At 36.5% G+C, this 24,457-nt stretch overlaps 4 protein-coding genes and 1 long non-coding RNA gene across 10 annotated transcripts in view; 3 read left to right on the top strand and 2 right to left on the bottom strand.

Moving 5' to 3' along the window:
* LOC123319526 (serine/threonine-protein kinase 10) overlaps nt 1-15,157 on the top strand; it is a 46,915-nt gene extending 31,758 nt beyond the window's left edge. Inside the window, exons 10-13 of one of the 2 annotated variants that reach the window (XM_044906556.1) lie at nt 3,958-4,182; nt 7,872-8,132; nt 8,193-8,432; nt 13,924-15,157. In XM_044906556.1, coding sequence (XP_044762491.1) covers nt 3,958-4,182; nt 7,872-8,132; nt 8,193-8,432; nt 13,924-14,091 — 894 coding nt within the window. In that variant the 3' untranslated portion in view covers nt 14,092-15,157. Of the gene's footprint in view, nt 1-3,957; nt 4,183-7,871; nt 8,133-8,192; nt 8,433-11,143; nt 11,902-13,923 lie in introns of those variants that run through there. The other variant, XM_044906555.1, reaches the window with a different exon arrangement.
* LOC123319529 lies at nt 1,546-2,456 on the bottom strand. 2 transcript variants are annotated; one of them, XR_006538505.1, is made up of 3 exons: nt 2,343-2,456; nt 1,989-2,273; nt 1,546-1,931 (listed from the first exon to the last, which is right to left on the bottom strand). It is a non-coding gene; the product is annotated as an uncharacterized LOC123319529 (long non-coding RNA). The 2 variants fall into 2 exon arrangements; XR_006538504.1 differs by having other exon boundaries at nt 1,989-2,440.
* A 2,713-nt stretch (nt 15,158-17,870) lies between the features above and the next one.
* LOC123318634 (transmembrane protein 183) lies at nt 17,871-19,415 on the top strand. Its single transcript, XM_044905307.1, has 2 exons — nt 17,871-18,076; nt 18,149-19,415. Exons 1-2 carry the CDS (start codon nt 18,031-18,033, stop codon nt 19,105-19,107), a joined length of 1,005 nt encoding a protein of 334 aa, XP_044761242.1. The 5' UTR covers nt 17,871-18,030; the 3' UTR covers nt 19,108-19,415.
* Nucleotides 19,416-20,140: 725 nt separating this feature from the next.
* Nucleotides 20,141-22,413, top strand: LOC123319327 (33 kDa inner dynein arm light chain, axonemal). The gene is made up of 4 exons (XM_044906237.1): nt 20,141-20,294; nt 20,390-20,608; nt 21,176-21,574; nt 22,098-22,413. Exons 1-4 carry the CDS (start codon nt 20,208-20,210, stop codon nt 22,131-22,133), a joined length of 741 nt encoding a protein of 246 aa, XP_044762172.1. The 5' UTR covers nt 20,141-20,207; the 3' UTR covers nt 22,134-22,413.
* The window catches only part of LOC123319325 (protein lap4-like), a 123,880-nt gene continuing 121,574 nt past the window's right edge, over nt 22,152-24,457 (bottom strand). Inside the window, exons 19-20 of one of the 4 annotated variants that reach the window (XM_044906233.1) lie at nt 23,729-23,920; nt 22,152-22,739 (exon numbers count right to left, since the gene is read on the bottom strand). In XM_044906233.1, the coding sequence (XP_044762168.1) occupies nt 22,491-22,739; nt 23,729-23,920 (441 nt within the window). In that variant the 3' untranslated portion in view covers nt 22,152-22,490. Of the gene's footprint in view, nt 22,740-23,678; nt 23,975-24,457 lie in introns of all 4 variants that reach the window. The other 3 variants (XM_044906231.1, XM_044906234.1, XM_044906235.1) reach the window with 3 other exon arrangements.

Here is a 24,457-nt window from a genome sequence, read left to right on the forward strand (position 1 = left end):
TTTTCATAGAAAAACATATTTATGTAACAGCTCCACAAATATGTCTGTTGGAAAAAAATCATAGTGGGTCACTGGATTGCTATCAAAAAAGTGTTTCCATTTCAACATCCTAGCAGAAACAGAAACGAAGATAATGACCAAAGTTGAAATTTTAATGAAGAATGTGATCACGCCTAACAGGGAGGCAATGAATAAAATAATGAGGATAAATTCAGATGCATACCACCCGACGATATGAATATCGACAAGTGTTACGATGTGGTTACGGGTGGTATGCATCTGAATTTATCCTCATTATTTTATTCATTGCCTCCCTGTTAGGCGTGATCACATTCTTCATTATTGTACCGCCGGCATCGTACTCTGCCGCGAACCGAGCGCGTCTCAGACTTCCCATCATACGTCCGACGTTCGCAAAGGCGAACCGGCGTACTGAATTAGGGAAAATATGGGACATATGCTATTGTCTTCGTCTTGGTTTCTATCTGGGGGGGATTGAATCGGATACCGTTTCATGTTGGATGGCGCTGTGGGTAAATAATACCCACCAGAACATGATAACATTGAATAAAGTTCCATCAATTCCAAACGTTCTCCACCGTGGAAAAATGCTATGTTGCTCTGATGAGGCCAAATGAGGCCGAAACCATGGTCAGCATCTGCTTTTCTTCGGTGGAGCGTACTCCATTTGGGGGCCTTGACGATGACAAACTGGCTACAGAGATATAGAAGGGGGGAGATTGAGCTTCAAGCTGCGCGAACTGGCTAAAATTGAAGGCCGCCATTTGTCAGGAAATATATACAGCACCGCCTAAAAGTGATAGCATGTGGCAAGAGTTATATACAGGGGCACGTAAAATTCAGAATTTGAATGTTATGATTTCGTTGATAACAGTACTTGAAATTATGAGATTTCGGTCAATTCGTTTCTTATTTCTTCAGTACAATACAAAATGAATACCAAAAATGTCAACGAAGGAAAAAATTTTTTGTTTTATGTATTTTGGTGAATATAATGAGATGTCCAAATATTGAACATATCATCTAAACCAATGAATCACTTTGAATTATATTCAAGCGTTTGTAACCAAGGATGAATTTTAATTTAATTGTCTTTTCTTGTTTTCGTCTTTTCTAAATAGGTAACGTTTTCAAAATAAAATCCATGATTTCGAAGATTCTAGCAATTTGGTCTTATGGGGTAGTTTGATATAGACTTCGAAGCGTCACCAATATTTGGTTTGTTCCAGAATCGCTTCTTTTCACTACTGTTCCCTAATTACGATCAGAGGAAAGTACCCTGAAAAATTGCTCACCCACTTTCCTTCGAGATGCAATTCTGGAACTCTGCTTTTAAGTTTTAATTTTTATTTTCTGTTTCTAAGGAAACACGATTTTGTCTATCTGAAGGACACTAAATTTTTTGCACAAAGTGGATAAAATGATCTGATATTTTTTATTGGAAGTAATACATGATATGATGAAAGCTAACAAGTCGATAAATTTTTCAGTAGCTACTGGCATTAAATATATAAAAGAAAAAAACATTTTTCTATTCATTTTATTTATACAATATTGTATATCCAGTATCGATTGCTGCATAAAATCAACTGATGAAGTCTTCTAATTGCAGAACCTTGAATTTTTCAGTATAAACTTTTTACAGATTGAATATTCTAATTTTAAAATGAGATCTGGCAATATTTTTCACTAAAAGAAAGCCATAACGTCTTCCAATCACTGAAGAATATAAAAAATGTTCTTTCAAGGAAGGGAACAAATCATCAACTCGATCATAAAATTTTTGGGATTGAATTGTTGCAAATGCTTCGAGAAAATTTTCATCTCTTGAAACTCTATTTTCAGTTGAAATCATCAAATTCCTGATTGACATATCGTTATAATTCCATATGATGGTACATGAAGTCCCTCTGAAACAAACAAAAAATAAAATCATTTCAGTTTCATATTAAATTATCTCATCTTACCTTGATTTTTGAAGAATATTACAATTCCCTCAAGACTGGAACTTTTAGGGTCACAGTATCATTCTCTACATTTTTTAAATGTCTCTTCATCAATGTGGCACTGAATCAAAAGATTTCTCCCAATGATGGGCAGCATTTTCAGAAATACGTTGATCTTGTCTCAAAAAGTCCATCACTTCTTTCATGTGTTGTATTTTATTTTTAAGAGACTTAATTGTATAATTTCCTTCTATATGGAGTTTTTTCAATTCGATGAGTCTTTTCATCAATTTTGAAGGAGAAATACTGAAACAAGTTTAAAAAATTTGTAAATCTATCAAAGATATTCAAAAATTGATATAATTGGGAACTTACCTATAATTGTGAAGTAAGCCATCGTAAATATCCTGCTATTCAGCGAAAAAAGCTAATAAAACCACACGAATCCGCTGAATATAACCAAAAATACGTTCATATTTGTTATTATTGTTTACATTCGTTTGACTTGACAGCAGGCAATGGCAGCTAAATGACAAGAATATTCACTAAATTGTTAGACCGTGATCATAATACCGTGCTATGACCTGACAAATGGCGGACCCACTTTTGTCCCATGAAAATAGGATGCGCAGTGGTCGAAGCTCAATCTCCCCCCTTCTATATCTCTGATTGGCTAGCTCAATTCAGATCGTAACACTTATCGATATTCATATCGTCGGGTGGTATGCATCTGAATTTATCCTCATTGTTGAAATTTTAATTTTGACTTGAGGTCAAAAGAAGCGCTTTTTTTCCTATACCATTTTTATCGATTCCACCCTGATAAAAAGATATAGCCAATTTAAGTTTTGATAATGAGCTGTGCGATCCCTGAAAAAACAAGATTACCTTCAGAATAACTAGCTAAATCTGTGACACTACACATCTGTGGATCTTTTAACCAGAGTTGCATCCGGCCAAAGTACCCAATTTTCCAAATTTCACAGATATTTTTTATTTTTGAACATCAAATTATGTACTCGAAAACGCATTATATGAGAAAATGTGAAGAAAACTTTCATTTTACAAAACGTTTAAGTATTCATTAGATAGCGTGGAACTTAGTTTTAAGATTTGAGTTCTTTGAATTTTTGTTACTTTTATGATAGGTAATGGAAATAATGAGAAAACTGGAAGACGTGGGATATCTTGTGTTCGAAAAAGATTAATCAAATAAATGAAAAACTATATTCCGAAATTAATTTCATTCGATAGAACCGTTTGTTTTTTCAACATCCTCAATCTTTCAAACCAGTGGTTCCCAACTATTGGTCCGCAGAAGCCAAAATATGGTCTGCGAACTTAGAACATGGAACTTAATTCGAAGTCCGCGAATGATTTACAGTTTTTTATTTAAGATTTAATCGCTGCTCTCAGACCAAACTGTTTAATAGATGGCGTTAGTGAATAGAATCAGTAGTACAGTCAATACAAACTTGCTGAAAAATTTGAGAACTTCGCAAATATATTCATTTTTGAAGATAACCTTCGAGCTTTTATTCGCAAATTTCAGTTGTGATTATACGTAAAAATTTCCAAAAAGATGGAATCATTTGAATAATCGTCAAGACCGAACGGCTGCATCAAGCTCCATAAAATTTTCAGATTAATTACTAGAAGAGTTGCTCTTTCAGAATATATATCACCTTTCTATCTACGGTTATTGTTATAGAAAGATTATCCACTCGAAAAGTGACTATCGAAAAATTTCCAAAAAGATGGAATCAATTAAATAATCGTCAAGACCGAACGGTTGCATCGAGCTCCATAAAATTTTCAGATTTATTACTAGAAGAGTTGCTCTTTCAGAATATGTATCACATTTACATCTACGGTTATTGATATTGAGAAATAATCGACTCGAAAGCTGACTATCGAAAAATTTCCAAAAAGATGGAAGCAGATAAAATTTTTATTGAATATTTTGATAATCCACCTTTCCATATTGCAGATACGTAAAGAAAAAATAGACGCCGAGCACGCCGAAAGAGAGAAACTATTCTTGGAGAAGCTGCACGAAAGCCACGAGTCATCCTTGAGGAGACTGAGCGATTCGCATCGGGAAAGAATTGCTCTTACAGAGAGGCAATTCCTTCAACAGAAGCAACAATTGATCCGGTCTCAGGAGGCTGCATTGTGGGAGATAGAAGAAAAGCAGATACACGAGAAACATCAGGTACGCATTCCATCTCATATACACTTCGCAAAAAAATTAACGCACATTATGGAAATCTCAAATTTATTCTACAACTGAAGGTGTTCTCAATGATAATTATTTTTATCAGAATTATGCATGCATATGTTATCCACTTTCAACGGTTTTCTTCAATACAGATGTTTTTTACCAGAAGGAATAAAAAAGATGATATTATCAAATTTTGAATGTATTGGCTCCATTCTAATATCAGTTGTTCTCGATCAATTCTGGTAATTAATAGTTTTTCTTTCGTTTGATTTTCTACACTCGATCGCTATGCAACGCGAAACACGCAATTTAACCCAAGAGGAATGTGCCCAAGCGGTAGTTTACCGAGAAGAAGGGTGGACATACACAAGAATTGCAGAAAGGTTTGGAGTTTCCCATACAAGCGTGTCCAGAATGTTGCAGCGATTCAGGGAGACAGGTATGAATGTCTGAAGACCAGGACAGGGTAGACCACGGGTAACAACTGCCATTCAAGAACGTTACTTGAGAATTTCTTCGTTGAGACAACGGTTTGCAACCGCTCGCCTCCTTCAAATTCATCTTGAGCAAACTCATGAGGTGCAAATTAGCACTCAGATAATAAGAAATCGCCTCAGAGAATATGATTTAAGGCCTCGTGTCGCGGCAAGAGGCCCAGCTCTTACCCCAGCCCATCGAAGGGCGCGTTTGGATTTTGCGAGAGAGCATATCCATTGGGAAGAGGCCGATTGGGAAAGAGTTCTCTTCACAGATGAGTCTAGATTCTGCGTCTACCATTGTAATCGACGTTCCCTTGAATACAGTCGTCCACATGAAAGATATGCTCAGTGCAATTTCCTGAATACTACTGGTTTCGGGGGAGGATCGATTATGGTATGGGGTGGAATATCTTTAACTGCTCGCACAGACCTAGTGGTCGTTGATATTGGAGCTATGAATGCTGATAAGTATATAAGGAACATTCTTGAAGAGCATGAAGTGCCTTTTGCCCCATACATTGGTGAAAATTTCATTTTTGTGGACGATATTGCCAGACCCCATCGTACGCGCATCGTTCAGGAGTACCTTGAAGAGGTTGAAGTCTCTCGAATGGAATGGCCAGCAAGAAGTCCAGATCTCAATCCGATTGAGCAGGTTTGGGACAACTCCAATAGAAGGCTGAGAAGTTCAGAAAATCAACCAGCTACTCTATAATCAATATACAAAGACTCAGAGACGAAACAGTGGAGAAGGAGGTTCAGCAGATGATGAACGACAGAATGGGAGAGATAAACAAGCAAAGAAGTGGAGAACTTGACGTACAGGAAACATGGAACAAGATCAAAAATGCTATCACCACGACTGAGGAGGACAAACTTAAGGCAAACAGGGGAGAAAAGAGGAAAGAATGGATGACCAACGAGATTATTGAACTGATGAATGAAAGAAGAAAGCATAAAAGTAAAAACAATGCGAAATATAGGGAAATACACAAACTGATTACAAAGAAAATAAAAACAGCAAAGGAATTATGGCTGGAAGAAAGATGCAGGGAAATTGAAGAGCTGCAAGAGAAACATGACTCATTCAATCTTCATCGGAAGATAAAGGAAACAGCAGGAATGCGCAGATCAAGTGGCCCTAGTATAATACAAGACAAGGACAACAAATGCATTAGCGAGAGGAAAGCACAACTAAATAGATGGAAAGAATACGTAGGAGAACTTTTCGAAGACGAGGAGGAACTAAATATCGATATACAGCAGAACACCGGACCAGTAATCACCAAAGAGGAAATCATAGCAGCAATAAAACGATTAAAAAATAATAAATCCCCTGGACCTGATGAAATACATGGGGAAATGTTTAAGATAATTAATGAAGATAACTTATCACTCCTAGTCGACTTCTTCAACAAGATTTATGATACCGGAGAGATCCCAGAAGATTGGCTTACATCTGTCTTTATACCAATCCCTAAAAAGAAAAATGCGAAAAAATGCGAGGAACATCGAATAATAAGCTTAATGAGCCATGCCCTAAAAATATTACTCAATATCATCCACTCCCGTATATACAAAAAACTAGAGGAAGGTATTTCGGAAACACAATTCGGATTCAGAAGTGGACTCGGAACCAGAGAAGCATTATTCGGAATTCAAGTGCTGATCCAAAGAGCAAGGGACGTCAATAAAGACATCTATACATGCTTCATAGACTTTGAGAAAGCGTTTGACAAAGTCCGCCATCAAAAGCTACTCGAGACGCTGGGGAATACTGGTATCGATACTAAGGATGTAAGATTAATAAGGAACCTATATGAAGAGCAACAAGCAATAGTGCGGCTAGGCCAGGATACATCAACAAAGATTAGAATAAGAAAGGGAGTAAGACAAGGCTGTACATTGTCACCAATACTTTTTAATGCATACTCCGAAAGACTGTTTGCCGAGGCGCTACATAATACAACGGATGGTGTATCTATTAACGGCGAGATAATAAATGACATAAGGTACGCGGACGACACTGTACTCTTGGCCGACAGCGCTGAAGGTCTACAAAGGTTAATAGATAGAGTGGTCTCTACATGCGATAACTTTGGGATGAAGCTAAATTGCAAGAAAACACAGATCCTTGTTATAAGCAAAAGCAAAAACAACACTCCTAGCATACCATTCTACGCCAATAATACAGCTCTACGACATGCTGAAAGGATATCATATTTAGGATGCGACCTAAACTCTAACTGGGATCACTCACGGGAAGTCCGAACGCGGATAGAAAAAGCTAGAAGCACTTTCAACAACATGAGAAAGATATTATGCAATATGAGCCTCAGTATTCAGGTTCGAACTCGGGTCCTGCGTTGCTACGTGTTCTCAGTGTTACTGTATGGCGCTGAGGCGTGGACTTTAACTGAAGCCTCCATCAAACGTCTACAGGCTTTTGAAATGTGGTGTTACCGCCGCATGATGCGAGTGTCATATATACATCGTGTCACCAACCAGACCATCCTAAATAGAATACAGAAAGACTGCGAAATAATAAGAACTATAAAGATGAAGAAAGTAAGCTACTTTGGTCACGTAATGCGCAATGAAAAATATAGAATACTGCAACTAATTCTTCAAGGCAAAATCGAGAGCAAGAGAGGACCAGGGCGAAGGAGAGTGTCCTGGCTTAAAAATCTGAGACAATGGACTGGGATGACATCAGCTACACTGTTCCGTTCGGCGGTTAATAAAGTCATATGGTCAAATGTGATCGCTAACATCCAAAGAGGATAAACACCAGAAGAAGAAGAAGACTCTTAATTACTTAGGAATCCAACTCGGAGAAATCTGGGAAGGATTAGATCAGAACATTTTAAGATCACTCATTTTGAGTATGAACCGTCGTTGCCGAGCTGTAATTAACGCAAGGGGTGGAAATACCAAGTATTAAATCACTTATCAGCATTTCAGTATTTTGAAAATTGTTCATTTCTCTTCTTTCACATAAGATTCGGTGAAATCCTGAATTTTTCTTCCATTTAAAGTGTCTTGTTTCGTTCGGAACCTTCGCGAGAGAACATAAAAAAATAAGTTATAAAGTCAATGTAGAGTTAACTTTCATTAAAATTGAGATTTTCAGAATGTGCGTTAATTTTTTTGCGCTGTGTATTTTTCATTGTTCAATACTAAATTTCCTTCTTCGCGCAGCTAATGAAGAGGCAGATCAAGGAAATTTTCATTCTACAAAGGCACCAGATGTTGACGAGGCACGAGAAAGAGAAGGAACAGATCAAGCGAAGGGCGGCCCGCAAAGAGGAGGAACTGCTCAAGAAGCAGGCGACCGAGAGGAGGTCCCTGCCTAAGAGGATACGTAACGAGATGAAGGCCAGGGAACTGATGTTCAGGGAATCGATGAGGATTTCCGTCTCCAACGCGGATCCGGAAGTCGAAAAGAACAAATTCAAAGAGGTAAGTTTTCCCGGCTCGAATTCACGTTCTCCATTCCATGAGAATTTTTTTCGTTTCCAGTTCCAGGAGAAGGAGAAGAAGCGGTATCAGGCGGAACAGCAGAGGTTCGAGCTGAAGCACGCCAGACAGCTGGAGGAGCTGAGGGCGATGAGCGACGCCACCATCAAGGAGCTGGAACAGCTCCAGAACGAGAAACGGAAGATGTTGCTGGAGCACGAGACGCAGAAGCTGAAACAGAGGGAGGAGGCCTTCAGCAAGGAGCTGAGGGAGTGGAAGGCTCAGTTGAAACCAAGAAAATTGGTGAGTTTTTGGTTGGGGGATTCGGTTTATGCACTTGATTTCATTAGGTTATTACGGGGGATTTCAGGTAGGCTGTTAAAAGTTGGAATTTACATTTTCCCCTTTCTTCATCTCATGTGGTTGTATATATGCTCCATTCACTTTTATTTTAGCACTCGGTTGGCCATGGAAATTTGACAGATTCCACTCTGTAAAGAACGAAAATTTGGGGTCATGACGCTTGTCAAAAAATTTTTTGGTTTTAAATCAGCGCTATGTTGTCCGTTGTACGTAAAAGTCTCAGTAATTACGTATTTTATCAAAATATCGAATCACTTCAGAAAATATGAAGTCGAAAATATGCGACGAACGTTTATATATATTGAAGCCATACCAAATCTAGTTATTTGCATGGAAAATACAAAAGATCAGTTTTTAAATATATTTATTTTTGACATGGATGGAAATTGAATTATTGACACATAATATGCAGTAGCTTGAGGAGTGTTAATGTTGGTTATCTTCTTTGGCCAAAGGTTGAAGACATCAGTTGTTAATTTAAAAATAATCAACCCGAAGATGAAATGTATATGATGCAGTGGTAGGGAATGAACGGATAATAATCACAAGAATGTTAAATTCTTCAAAAAAAATCATCTTTTAAAGGAAATTCCAAGGCAAGAGGAACTTCACCTTTGAACTAAAATAGTCGTTTAGATTGAAACATTATATAAATTCACTTACATTGAATATATTCCCTGCTGTCTGATATATTGTACAGGATGGGCAAAATTCGCTGTCTGAGAGGATCTCGAGAACTATAGCAGCTAGAAGAAAACGGATGATACATTTCCCTAGCTCATTTTCGGAGAAACAAAGAATGGTGAAAACCGGAGCCTCCTACGATACTTCGTTTTTGAGTTAGACGTAAAGTTCTCATAACTTTTTTGTCTTTGAATCTACAAATCTGAAACTTGAACCTTCTACAGGCACTTTTTTACGTAGAATCCACTTATGAGCTCAAAATATTTTTTCATTTCGAATCATTAGATGAACTTTCCTTTTTTTTCAAATGCAAACTTTTATTGAATTTGATATTTTTGAATTGGAAAAAAATATTTTGTCAGTAGATTCTACATATCAAAGTGCCTAAGAAGGTTCATGTTTCGGATCTGTAACTTCAAAGACAAAAAATTTATGAGAACTTTTCGGAATCGTCAAAATCTCGATAGACCGAATCTATTTTCAGATTTGGATTAGTCACGAAAAAAGAGCTCGAGAATGTGTCATCCGTTTTCTTCTAGCTGCTATATTTCTCGAGATCCTCTTATAAGACAACAAATTTTACCCACCCTGTAAATACAGGGTGACAATTTGAAAACTTGCCAGTCCAATTATGTGACAAGAATGATTTCAGAGAAAATGCCGAAACAGGTCGTTTTTTACTCAGAAGGGGACATGTTTCTAGCAGAATTGTAAGCCAAAATCTTCTCAATCTTAGGTGTAGGGGTTGTCACCCCTAAATTCTTAATGGGGAATAGAGCTATACCTCAATTGGAAGACAATAATTATGTAGAGGGACATATTGCCTTCCAATTGAGGTTTAGCTCACCCTATATTCCCTATGAAGAATTTAGGGCTGATAGCCCCTACACCTAGGTTTGAGGAGATTTCGACTTACAATTTTGCTCAAAATATGTCCCCCTCCCTTTTAAAGTTGACCTGCTCCGGCATTTTCTTTGAAAACATCCTTGTCGAGACATAATTGGCCTGGCAAGTTTTCAAATTGTCACCTCATGTAACTACTTCAAGGAATCAATAAAAATTTGCAAACCATAGTATTCATGTAGAGGGACAAGTGATCTTTTAATTAAGGTAAATCTCACCCCCTACTCCCTATCAAGAATTTAGGGGTGATAGCCCCTACACCTAGGGTTGAGGAGATTTCGGCTTACAATTCTGCTCAAAATATGTCCCCCTCCGAATAAAAATTGACCTGTTCCGGCATTTTCTCTGAAAACATCCTTGTCGCTTCATAATTGGCCTGGCAAATTTTTAAATTGTCACCCTGTATAGAATATCAGGGTGTCTTCTCTCTTTTTCAATCACTTTCGGCATTTTGTATATTAGTTTTGGCAACGGCGTTATGACATTAACGACATTTCATGAGTGCCAACCTTACTCCGTTCTAATAATTACAAAAACTTGAGGAAATTATTCCATGGCCAACTGAGTGCTAAAATAAAAGAGAAAGGAGTTCACATAATAATAATAATAATTGTCACTTGGCCGGATGAACACTAAATTCTACATGCTAACTGTTAATCGAAAATGGTTACTTGATATCGTATTATTAAGATCTACATCGAGGACGTTTCATTGGTCCGGTGTCTATAAAAAGCATTCTTCAATTAGGTATCGTCTGGTGTAAATCTACTAGATTGCCAAAAAAGTATTCGCAATTATTTAGGGTATTAAAAAAAGTTAATGTTCAAGAGGGAGAAGATGGGAATATAGATTTTGCAGCTGAATAAAAAAAATATGGGGTTGATCCATAATCCAATAAATCGAGAGATTGGGTCCATTCAGCATACCCCTTACTGTAAATAGTGTACATAATCACGTAGGAGTGGAACATTAACACCTCGCAAATCACTGTCATAACTTCATCAACATAATCCCCCCCCTCCAGTAAATACACTAACTTGTTAACACTGCATGCCTTCTTGTAGAAAGTCGAAGAGGCGGTACTTCGAGAAGTCGATAAGTGCAAATATACGATGTTCTTGCCGAGGATCTACCTAAGCGACATGCTTGGCGCATCGGACAGTTCCACCGACAACCTGCCCCCGTGCTCCGCCCCCTCCACCCCCTCCCATTCCCACAACCACCAGCCCGGCTGGGGCCATCAGCGGACCTGGAGCACGAGCGTCATGCCCGACAGGAACAGCTCCTTCCTGCAGTCCTCGCAGTCGATCGCCTCGGTACCCTTCGATTCCTCTGTATAGTTTCCCGATTTTTGTTGTTGTTGTTGTTTGCGTTCCCTCTCCTTCCCACCCAGATCCATCCGCTTCTTTGGGAACAACAGATATTCATGCGACCTGAGGCCAGCATGCTACTTAATTATTTTTTCGATTCACTTCAAATCGGCCCGACCGTCGGCGGCCGATTGGAGCCGACTAGGTTCCTCGTGTAGCCGTCAGGGGTCGTTTTGATTCGAATCGTCATCGTTACCATCTTCCATCTTGTATTTATGCGAAGGTCCTTGGTCTGTTTCCATCATGAGTATCTGTTACAAATGTGTTGTCAAAGTTTTGTTGTTGTGGCCCCCATATTTTTTGTTTCCGATAGTCTTAATTGAAACCCCTTTTTTCCGGTTGTATTGTAGAAGCTGAAATTTTTTAATAGAACACATATCTCCGTAGTTTTAACTCATGCTTTGGAATTTGTAAGATATAGAAAGAAATTGGTAATAAATTTTTCAATGATTTGGATGATTTTTTCCGCATTGAATCTTCGTTTTTTTTTAATTAACTTGAGAAACAAGCATTGGGATTAAAATGATAAATCAAAATGATCTCAAATGTCTGTAGCAATATGAGAAGTGATCTTATGAGTGATATGATAAAGATGAAGCCATGTCTTCCTTGAAATATTCTGGTACGGGTATGATTAAGACTATCTGGTTTATGCCCATGATTGAACCTCTTTTTTTTTACGTCCAAGACCTCTAATTTATCAGGTTTGTAAATAATTGTATTTATTTCATTGTTATCTCTCATTTTAACCAACTGAGCTCACACAATCCCTTATGATTCAGCGCTCAAAATTTCTCCAAAAATTAACTTGGGGGTAAAATTTTGTGTGAATTAAATTCCCGGCGTATGTTCTCATGCATTTGACCAGAGCATGAACAGTAGTTCATGCCAAGTTATTGTGGTATTGTTAAAAATTATAATAAGTCTTCGACTTTTACATATATTTTAAGAGACGAGTCCTTAGGTCAGAAGAACACTTTTTACTTTACTATTTTTTTCCAATTCGGCAACTCGGCAACTCGGCAATTATACTTGATAAAAACTTGCTTCAGGGATGAACCAGAAGAAGTTTTTATAATCGCTATAAGTTTATGTAATTGAAAAAAGATCAAGATGATTGGGAAAATATGCATATTCGGAAAACGTCGATATCGGTTTGATTGAAGTCTTGACGAGCAGTTAAGTTGCAGATGATCATTAAATTTGTTGAAAAAAAAAACCTCACTATCAAATACACCCTGTATATAGCCATTAAGATCCCACCATGTGAAGTGCCACAGATATAGCTGTGAAATTCAAAAAATTGGTTACTTTGACCGAATGCAACTATTTCTGAAAGATTCATAGATGTGTAGTGTCACATATTTAGCTAGTTATTCTGAAGGTTATTTTGTTGTTCCAGGGGTGGCACTGCTCATTATGAAAACAGAGTTGTATTCAGCCAAAGTACCCAATTTTTCAAATTTCACTGATACTTTTTAACACGTTGACGGACAGTTGCGTCTATAGCCGTCAAGTCATTTAAGCAGAAAGAGTAAAACTATACTTCTAATATTCTAAAAATTACAAAAACATATATTGTCAATTTTCGAATTTCACTTGTTTCTACTGTCCGTCAACGTGTTAATTAACATCAAATTACTAGAAAATGTACTTTGATCTTACAAAACGTTCAAATATTCATTAGATTGAGTACAACTTAGTTTCAAGAGTTGGGTTCTTTAAATTTTTGGTATTTCTATAGTACGTAGTGGTCATAATGAGAAAACTGGAAGACGTGGGTGATATCTTGTGCTCGAAAAAGATTCATCAAATAAATAAAAAACTATATTCCGAAGTTCATCCCATTCGTTAAAACCGTTGTGAGATAAAACTAAAAATAACATTTTTTTATGGTTTTTCAACATCCTGTATCTTTTGAAAAGAACCGATTCGGAAAAAATGGTAAAGAAAAAAGTGTTTCTTTCGACCTCAAGAATCTACTGTTGAAATATTTGTACTAGTCAAAGACTCACCCTGTATACTAACATCATTTACAGATTCATGCAATCCACGCAGAACAAAATGCAAGTGACAAATTACAAATTTAACATGGTGTCATATCACGATAGTGGTCACTTGGGTTGAATGTCTATACATGCAGAAAATGACGAGAAATATACTAGTATTTTTTTCGTTGTTAGTGTCAACGCTTCCACTTAGCTTACCTAGAAGCCGACCGAATTTCTAACAGAATTGAATTTGGTCAAGAATTCTTCATCAATGAGTCCAACCCAATCTCGGTTCGATACATTTTCTTCTAAAATTAGCAATGTGGCGAAAATCATAACTCTCTCGTTTCGAGGAACAAAAACTGCCACCATTTTTTTATAGCTGAAAAATAAATGTGAGGTCAGTTGGTTATGTCCGTTTCAACATCATCGAATTCCTCATTTAACCGATATTTCCGATGCTACATGCTCCATTTGTTTCAGAAATTGGAGGAGACGTTCAGTCAACAAATGGAAGAGCAAGAACGGGTGTTCGGTCCAGTGGGTCCCATTAGCTACCCGCATGATTTCACCGAGAACAGTCAAGAATCTAGATTTAACAATATGGGCTCCACCAGGAGCAGTCTGTCTTCTATGTCGGAAGGCTATTAGTCCAGTTCTTTTGTATAAAATGCTGTGCCTCTGGTTGATCGAAGTGTACATAATTACATATACAGACTGAGTAATATAAAATATTTAAAAGAGAGGTTTATATATATATATATTATGAGTAAATATTATACATACGTTATAATAGGCTAAGTATGTACTGAATCACCGCAAAATCAGTTTTTCGATTAGCAGACTGATTGATGTTCTGTCAGAGGGTGTCTTTAGTGATTTTATCGATATGCAATTGAGAATTGATCATTTTCATGAGACGACCTAGAATTGTTCCAATTATACCGTATAAAATTTTCAAAAATCCCTCATAAAGACATCCTCCTTATACATAGGTAGATAAATGAATTTTCCACCATTAATTTTATAGTTATATACCGTTAGATGTATTTTTCCAGTGGTTCAACAATTTCGCAAAAAAAGGTTTATAATGCCTATAGTCGATGGAATCTGAGAGCGACATTCCGACATTGTTACCTCTTCATGTTCGATGTTATCTTGATGCTTTTATTGAATGAAAATGCCTCGCATTTTTCACATCCATGATCCTCGGTTCAAGTTAGAACAGGACAAAAAATTATCACCTAGCTAGCTCGTCATGATTTTCTTAAGCGGCTTTTGCTACAGGACTTCCTGGGGGGTTAGACGGTGTTGGATTTTTTGTCATGTGACTTCTTGTCCCTGAGGATGTAGATAGAGACGAAACTTCGCGAGCTTTTCCTGATTTTATCTAGAGAAAACTTTTGGCTCTTAGGTTTCTTTTATAATGCTTCTATCGACCTAACCAGTCGTATCGTCTTATTTGGGCTTAGTTAGTCCGATTCTGAAGGTTGCCATATTTTATTATTATTCTTACGAATTTGTTGTTGAAATTCAATTCGAGCGACTACGTTTCCGAGTATTAGATCTGCAAATATTTAGAGAATTCTGTCCATTAATCTATATATAAAAGTTTGATGCGATCTGTAACATAACATTTTGTTTTTTTTTGTGAACTACTTACTAATTTTTGTTTTATTTATACATATCCTGAAAAACAATTAAAATTTACAAGGTCTTAAGTCTTTTTTCTTGACATGTATTCATTAACCAAGTCAACGATCTATTTTTCGCGCTTTCTTTACCTTTTGTCCAAATGTCTGTAATTTTCAAATTTTTATCTGATCTTATAATAGTGTCCAGTGCTACTAGTTTCAGATTTTATCGATCGATATTGCAATAAAAATCCAATTGCAGCAATTGAATTACTAGGGTTGAAATACTCGAATTGTGGGTAGCTTTCGATCGATGATTAAAGGTGAAATAATTCTGATAATTTGGGTTCAAAAAAGGGAATCAGAAAAAAACTTAATCCACAATCCTTTACTGATTTAGTACAAGGCACTGGGTAAGTATACAGTCGACAACTTTCAAATTAACCCTGTGAGTAATTCACAGCAGTAGGTGAAGAATAATGGATTCAAAAGTTTTTTATTATGCCATACCATCAAGTTGATGCTGTTGATGGAAATTCGATAGTGCTGCCCGATTATGAAGAGAGAAACTATCCATTTCATATAAATTTATGTATATGCATTGCTATTTATGTGAGAAGTTGTTTTTTACTTATTTGTTCTACTAGTTCTTCACTTATCCATGATAAAAACTGTATAATTTCACGAAATAAAGAAAGATATTGAAAAAACGGACGTTTTATTCTCAAAAATTACCCCAGCAATGACTACAGTTCGAAAAACGAACGTGTCTAGAGTAAAATAGAGACGCCCTGAAAATTCAGAAATAGGCAACACATAATACACAATAATGTATGTTCGGTTGCCTACCGCATGGATCAGGCGCTGCTCCGTATACCTCCTCGCTCTCCTGTGATCCTAATACGAAATCCAAATTTTCTAAGATTTGTACCTCAAGAATTGCACAAAAATCGAATTTTGTATCAGGATCACATGAGAGCGAGGAGGTATCCGGAGTATCAGGAGGCCCCTTAAAAATTCGGAAATAGGCAACACACAATACACCATGCGTGTATGCTTGGTTGCCTACAACACGGATCAGGCGCTGCTCCGGATACCTCCTCGCTCTCCTGTGATCCTAATACAAAATCCGAATTTTGTATAATTTTTGGGTCATGAATCTCCGAAAACTTGGATATTGTATTAGGATCACAGGAGAGCGAGGAGGTATCCGGAGCAGCGCCTGATCCGCGTGGTAGGCAATCAAGCATACACGCATGGTGTATTGTGTGTTGCCTATTTCCGAATTTTTAAGGGGCCTCCTGATACTCCGGATACCTCCTCGCTCTCATGTGATCCTGATACAAAATTCGATTTTTGTGTAATTCTCGAGGTACAAATCTTAGAAAATTTGGATTTTGTATAAGGATCACAGGAGAGCGAGGAGGTATACGGAGCAGCGCCTGATCCATGCGGTAGGCAACCAAACATACATTATTGTGTATTATGTGTTGCCTATTTCTGAATTTTCAGGGCGTCTGTATTTTACTCTAGACACGTTCGTTTTTCGAACTGTAGTCATTGCTGGGGTAATTTTTGAGAATAAAACGTTCGTTTTTTCAATATCTTTCTTTATTTCGTGAAATTATACAGTTTTTATCATAGATAAGTGAAGAACTAGTAGAATAAATAAGTAAAAAACAACTTCTCACATAAATAGCAATGCATATACATAAACTTATATGAAATAGAAGAAAGAGTTCTATAACTGAATGAGTTCTTGTGGATAGTTTCTTTCTTCATAATCGGGCAGCACTATCGAATTTCCATCAACAGCATCAACTTGATTGGCTCCTGTGAAACAAAATTTCACAATTAATCATACGATTTCATATCAGAATTGATAAAAATATTTCATGAATGCATTCTTTCGGTTATGTTCTTTTCATGTCTGAGCTCAGTTTTGACGAAAAAAATAATTTCAGCCGCTATGGCCTACCAAAAATCCCGACCTTCAAAAGGGCATAAAACGAAAAATAAGTCACTTGAAGAAGAACGGATTGCAGTTTCTGATAGAGCAGACTCTAATCAATCTATATTCTGAATTTCAAAACGATACGAAGAAAAAAGTATTTTCGCCGAAAATTTTTCATGATGTATAACCTTGCGTTTTTTTCGATCGAAATCGAAAATCCAACTTTTAGATATTGAAGTGTCGTACATGTTTTCTGGATATTTCGAGATCTCTGATTCCAAATCTTAGCTCAGTTTTGACGAAAAACATTTAGTTTGGCTGTTTTTGCTATTGAGCTCTTTTTCTGCCCTCGACAACCAGTACCTGCATCTGCACATACAAAGTTAGTAGGGCTGATGTATATGATGACCTATGGCGGTATTTTCTCGGCGCTTTCCAACAACTTTCTTCGTTCAAAATCTCTACCCTCCATATACCAATGTCTTACAAAGACCATTTGTTTCTTCCCTCAATTTGGGAATTTTTAATAGTATTTTAGACCCATTGTCTAATTAGGCCTGGTGAGCCCAGATATTCCATATACAGGCAATTCTATCACAATTTTTTTACAAGAGAGCGGCATCATTAGCTCTGTTCCTATCCATACTCGCCCACAGAATTACAGTTATCTTTCGAATTGAAAACCCATAGACTAATAAAAGGCTATGTGAAATTATTTGTTTTCTGTGGTGAAAATCCATTGAACTCTATGGTTTCCCATAGAGTTCAATGTGAAAACCAAAGATTATGTTCTGTGGTAGTGGTACATAACCTCAAAGAAAACTAACCTAACCTAACTCAAAGATAAAGATAGAGATAGAGATGTTGGGACTTGGGAGGCAGAGGTAAATATTTGGAATGGTTTCATATTTGAAGATATGTGTTTGTCATTTTCTAGCTTGTCTGTAGATCAATTCAGAACAAACTTCTTATGAAACAGTATTGAATTGTGATTATTTCCCAATGGCAAAACAAGTTAAGGTTGGCAAAAAAATCAAAGGATCTAAAGGTAGATATCATTTTAAGCTTTTTCTTATCTGAATTGTCAAGGGTGAAAGTTCATCCTTTTTATGTTTTGCAGATGTCACAATTTATGATTTCGCCAATTCACCACAAACAACTAATCGACCTAAGAAATCTGAAGTCAGCATAACAAACGTGGTCAAAAACGAATTAGAAATAAAGGAACACTGGTATAGCGATGATGAAGATGAGGAAACTGATAAAAAATCTCCACAATGCAAGAAAAAGGGGAAACCTAAAAACGAGAAGAAAGATGAGGAGACTGGTGTGAATTACCCAGTCGATATATGGTTTTTGATATCCAATCATATAAGACCAGAAGATGTTGGGAGATTTGCAGCAATATGTAAAGCTTCCTATGCTGTTGTACAAAGTGCGCTGTTCTGGAAATGCCTCTACAAGAGATATTATAATAAGGAATGCTTAACACTAGATTTCCAACCAGAATGTGTATTGAGGCATTATGGTCTTAGAACAGCTGTAATAAGAGCATTGTATCTTATGTATCCGCCTCTTGTCAAAAGAACAAGACAAGCCCTTTTAGGAATAACGCATCCAGATGTTTTGTTAGGAATGACCTGTGTAGGAGTAATGTCGAAAACTGAGGGCAAAAATGGGATTCAATTCTTATGCTATTACTTTAAATTCAAGAGGAACACTGCGATATCATTTGAAACTAACAAAACAAAGGAAGAGTCTCTTATTGATTTGCTGAATGACATCAATGCAAATCCAGAGGAAGATCACTGTATACTTCTTGCAATATCAAATGAACAAATCTGCTTTCCGCCTATCCTTGGTCAAACTTTGAAACATGTTTCAGTTTCACTATCTAAAGGATTCTGTAATAACCGGTTGCAACTTGTTTTTGGAAATGCGCTCGATAATTTTACAACAAGAGGTAATCTTATGAATGGAAATACTATTGTATTAGATCCTGTATCAAATATTTCAATTCTCAATTGGTGGCACCCAATGTATATTAAAAGTAATAATATACCAAGTCTTGACGAGTAATGACTTAATTTTACAAATTTCTTATATTTTGTTAGTATTCTTTCAGCACTAGAGTATTATTTTTATATTAAATGATATGTAAAAAATTAAATTTCAAGGATACTGATAAAAATAGTCCCCCTCCAAATTTTCCACTATGAAGAAATGGATGCAAAAAGAATAGAAGCACTACTGGACAGAAATGATGCATTGTTTTTTCATTTTCAAGACTTTTGAAATCTTTTACTTTTCATATGTTGTTAAATTCAATGTTGAACTGAAAAATATGGTACAATAGAACATTCAATAAAAGTATAAAAACCTGTAAACTTGTTTAATTCATTATGTTTAATCATTTCCTGTTAGCATTTTCGAATTTTATTGAAAAAATTTTTGAACTTTTTTAACGAAATTAGTTCAGATACATAACATCCCTCAGTATAAAACTCAACAAATGCTAATTTATGAATCGAACTAGCTAGCCATCTCCACTCGGAATATGAAATGAACTGAACAGCAAATATTACAGAGTTATCTTTGCTGAACAGTAGCCCATGGTTTTGGTCTTATTTGACCTCGTCAGAGCAACATGACTCACACCTCGTGGAATGAATTGTTTATTCGATGTCAGTAGCGACACCTGACAAAGAAAACGAGGATCAAGTCAATTTTCCTTCTAAATCCCCCAAACAAAACAAAAAATTAGTGACGTATATTGATTTTTTTCAAACAATCGTTCTGTTAATTAGTTAAAAGAACGATACTATGAAAAATTTCATACTACTATCACAGCCGTAGTTTAGGAGGCTGTGGTATTTAAGTATTCAATATGCATTACCAAACGAAGAATCAGTGGCGTACACAATTTCTATTCAAACAATCCTTTTGGCAATTTTCATATAATACATCAACAGTTAAAAATTTAACGCATTTAAACTTAGTCGTCTACTTCTACGTATTTGATGTTAATAAAGAGCTCGAAAAGACTTATCTATTTTTTAACAAATACCTACATTCTTCCCAACAATAATATTGACAAAACTTTGTCTCCATAGTAACTTTCTGATGTCATTTATGAGTGAGCAAATCATTTTTGATTATTTAATGTCACAACTCCACAAATGGCCGAAAGAATAATTCCATCAAGTAACACTTTAGTGAAATATGAAAACCCTACGTTGGTAACCAAACATGAAGAACGCAAAAAAGTGAGAAATTTTTAAAATGTACTAAAACGGTTTTTCCCGTTTAAAATCGAAATTAAATTTTGTTCTCTGTGTGGTGTTAACTTCTAGGATTGCAGGAAAAAGGTCGGGACGAATCACCAACTAAGGGTAAAGCAGTATCAGCTGGAACGGATGCCAAAAGAGAAACGGAAGAGATACTGAACACAATTTTACCACCTTTAGAATGGGAAGAAGACGGACAAATGTGGAGGCAACAGGTTTCCACAAACCCTGCCACAAGATTAGAAGTAGTCAATTTACAAGAACAATTAGATATGAGGTTACAGCAGAGACAGGTATGCAGTCACGCATTTTGTTGCATCAGTTCAGTTCGTTGAGAGATGAACTCCACCAAAATCTCTAGGTACCATATTTGGAGGATATAACAATAAATATATCCAGTTTGGTTTTCGTCCAATAATATAATAAAAAACTTGTCAGGAATGAGGACAATACTTTAATTTGTCCTGCAAGTCTTTATGAAATATTATTGCCTATTTGATGTTTTCTCGAAAACTGGATATTCTTGAGGTTGGTTTCAGAGACTGTCCATGGAGCTCGATGCAGCCGTTCAGTCTTGACGATTATTTAATTGATTCCATCTTCTTTTGTGCCAAAATGTCGTTTATCTAATGAATTAGTCACTGGAAGAGGTTTTCACAAGTTGGTCAAATTAGTGAAAGAGAAGTGCACATAGCCTTATTTTAAAATAGCTACGTCAATGCGCGCTTGTGTTACATAGCATGTGACAACAACCGAGTTGGCAGAACTCTATTGCGTCCCCTTTCTATACCTCCTATGATTCTGAACTGCATAACCAATATCTTTCGATGTATGATATTAAAAAAAATACTTTCGCGCAGGCCAGAGAAACGGGCATCTGTCCAGTTCGTAGGGAGCTATACACCCAATGCTTCGACGAAATAATTCGACAAGTGACGATAAATTGCGCCGAGAGAGGTCTCCTCCTGTTGCGGGTGAGGGACGAGATGCGCATGACCATAGAGGCGTACCAAGCCCTCTATTGCAGCAGCATCGCATTCGGCATGCGCAAAGCGCTCCAAGCCGAACAGGGAAAATCCGATCTGGAGGCGCAGGTAGAGCAACTGAAAAACGAGAAACTGGAGCTGGAACACCAGATCGTCGAGCTGAAACAGAGGGCGGAGCAGGCCGACAGACGGGCTGCCGAAACAAGGATGGCCGAAGAGAGGAAACACACGGAGGAGATAGCGTTCTTGAAGAAGACGAACATGCAGTTGAAGGTTTGTGTTTGACCCATATCGTCTTCTTGTAAAATGACAATTTTCACTTGACACGAATACAATGTCAATCGATCTTAACCTCAAAGAACTATCGAGATGATCAATTCGTTCATTTTAGTGATCTGGTTGACAAATTCAATTGGTTTTTAACAGTAGAATATTTCGATAAAAGAAATATGGTTTCCCTGTGAAATAAGGAAGTATTATTCTCAGTTCAATCAACCTTCAGAACGATATCAACATAACTTACCCTTAGACCTCGTTACCTGTCAGATGGCGTTGTCTTCCAATCCTCCACTAGCATTCAATTAGGTCCTTTTTTCATCTTGGTGAGAGTAACGTTGTTCTGACGGGGTCAAATAATACCGCATATACTCTTCTTAGATGGAATGGTATTTCTGTTGATACTCTGAGTGATGGCGGTTGGCTAGTTCTATTCGCATGGTATCATTGGTTGATTCGAATCATCCGATGATGTCTGAATTAATTTTGTTAATCTTACCTTATTCTGTTCAATTTTCAGACTCAACTGGAAGGAATCATAGCACCGAAGAAATAAGAAGGAATAAAACGAGAAGACGATTGTATTTATATATTAAAATTTAAGTCTCTCTCCAAAGCATTTTTATATTGTCTGTTATCGTATAAAATAAATAGTATAAACCACCTTATAATATGAACAATTTTATATAAAATATAAATTTCTCGATTATAAATGAAAAAGCTTTGGACCTTATTAACTACAACTAATTACAGATTTATTTAAAAAATACATGAATTATGTAAATACTCTGTACAGGAATACAATGATGATATTCATCATAAAATTATCAATAAAACCCATCCACCATAAGAATCTTAACACCATTTCGAAAAGTAACATGGAATTCTCACATACTGAACTTTACAGTACCTTTCAGTGTTGTTTCCCTTTCTTTGATCTTTTTCTCTTCTTTTTTTTGTTTGCGTTTGTTGTATTTTCGTCAAGTGTTCTTTCTTCAGTATTGGTGGGAGTTGGTGGCTCGGAAACAGTGTCATCATCTACGTCATTATCATTTTCTTCTTTGATATTGTTATTATTATTACCATTATATGTAAGGTCCAATTCTAGGTCAGAAGGTTTTGTCAATTCCAAAGAAATAATTTTTTCCCTGACAGTTTCAACCTGTATGAGAAAAATCGCTTGGAATTACAAAACAGTACCATAACATCATGTACAAAATAAATATACAATAACTCTTTGTTTTAATTGTTACATTTCGTGAAAAATCTGAATAAGGAAATACATAGTTACATAGGTTTCGAATCTTTTGCGAATATTAAGCTGAAAGATAATTGTACTTATTCAAAATGCCTTTGAAAGCATGCAAAAAAAAGGTCGAAAAAAGAATGTGCAGTAGTTTTATCGTATTAGTGAAGTTATCCACTCAAAAGAAAGCTGCACAAGAGAAAGCTCAAAGTTGTAATAATTAAAAAAACAGACAGATAAACTCTTTTTGATTCCAAAGATGATCGAAACCACTTGGAAGGAATTCAAAGTTATATACATTAAACAAAATTGAAAGTAATCCATTCAATAGACATTAGATATAAAGCCAATTATTTGTCAGTCTTTATGACACGAAGAAATGTTATAATGGTCTTAAAAATCCACCGCGTGCTCAAAAATTGAAGTGGATAATATTTGTGTACATGTAAGAAAATATAAATTGAAATAAAAAACGATTTTGTATAGGTACGGATGTATTAAGTTAGTTGTCTACATATGGTTAACCTGAAATGGTTGAAGTGAGCAAAACTGCTTTAGAGCGACAACGTACTAGAGGAATGAACTCATCAAAGATTTCACATGATGAAGTCTGCAGGCTTAAAGAGGTTCCTTCTGTTAGAAAGACCTTGAAATCAAGATATGTACAGCAATACTGAAACAATAAGTTTACTGTCGAATGTCCACTTCAATTTTTTGGCAGTGTACAAATTTGGACCAATTCATGATGCAAACATGTCTGAATCTTGAAAAAGATGTTATGAAATACTCATACCGCACTTCTTCTTGCCATAAAAAACCCCTAGACTACATAGAAACGTGTTAAAAGAGACTAACCATAGTGCAAAACATGTCATGCTGAATGGGTCAATCAATCCAATCTATACCTCTTTCTCGATAAGTTTTTCCACATATTCAACAGTCCTAACTCTCGTCTCTCCCGTCGTTTCATCGACGAATTCCTCGGTTTTCTGGATCACCCGCTCGTCCAGCACTTTTTCGCTCTCCCTGACCACCAGGTCCCGCTCCGCTTTGCTTCGTACAGCAAGCTTTGGGAAATCCGCACTTGATGGCTTCAACTTGACATTGCATGCAACGATGCCATTGGTGTTAGTGGAAGGACCATTGGAGGCCTGGACATGTGCAAGGTCCAGTACGGAGTTAGTTAATGAATGCGGTTAGTTACATAAAATGGAGGAAAGTCAGTAATAAAAGTGCCTCAGCAAATATCTGGCGATCGACGCTTGCTAGGATATTTGTGTGATTTATTCTGTTAATTATAGCGAATGGTTTTTCAAATTTTTTCGAAGGCGATCCGCTAAGCCGAGTTGGAATCAAACTGGCCTCACATATGTACGGGTGAACCAACAGTTCTCCTCTAAACTCATTATAACAAGCTTCACCTTAAATGGATAAAAGCTTACATACTACCCATGGGTGAGTAGTTGACTTCTACATATATTTCAATAGCAGATAGGCTGTAGAAAAATGTTTTTGGCGAGATAACTCTCCGGAATAATGATATCACTAACAATAACATGTTAATTTAAGTATTGGCAACGTTCTTAAGAATTTTTACAAAGACTGAAAGAAAAAATGGAAGAATACTTTGATTT

Source organism: Coccinella septempunctata, chromosome 8 (genome assembly GCF_907165205.1).
Source record: "Coccinella septempunctata chromosome 8, icCocSept1.1, whole genome shotgun sequence".
Taxonomy (NCBI): domain Eukaryota; kingdom Metazoa; phylum Arthropoda; class Insecta; order Coleoptera; family Coccinellidae; genus Coccinella; species Coccinella septempunctata.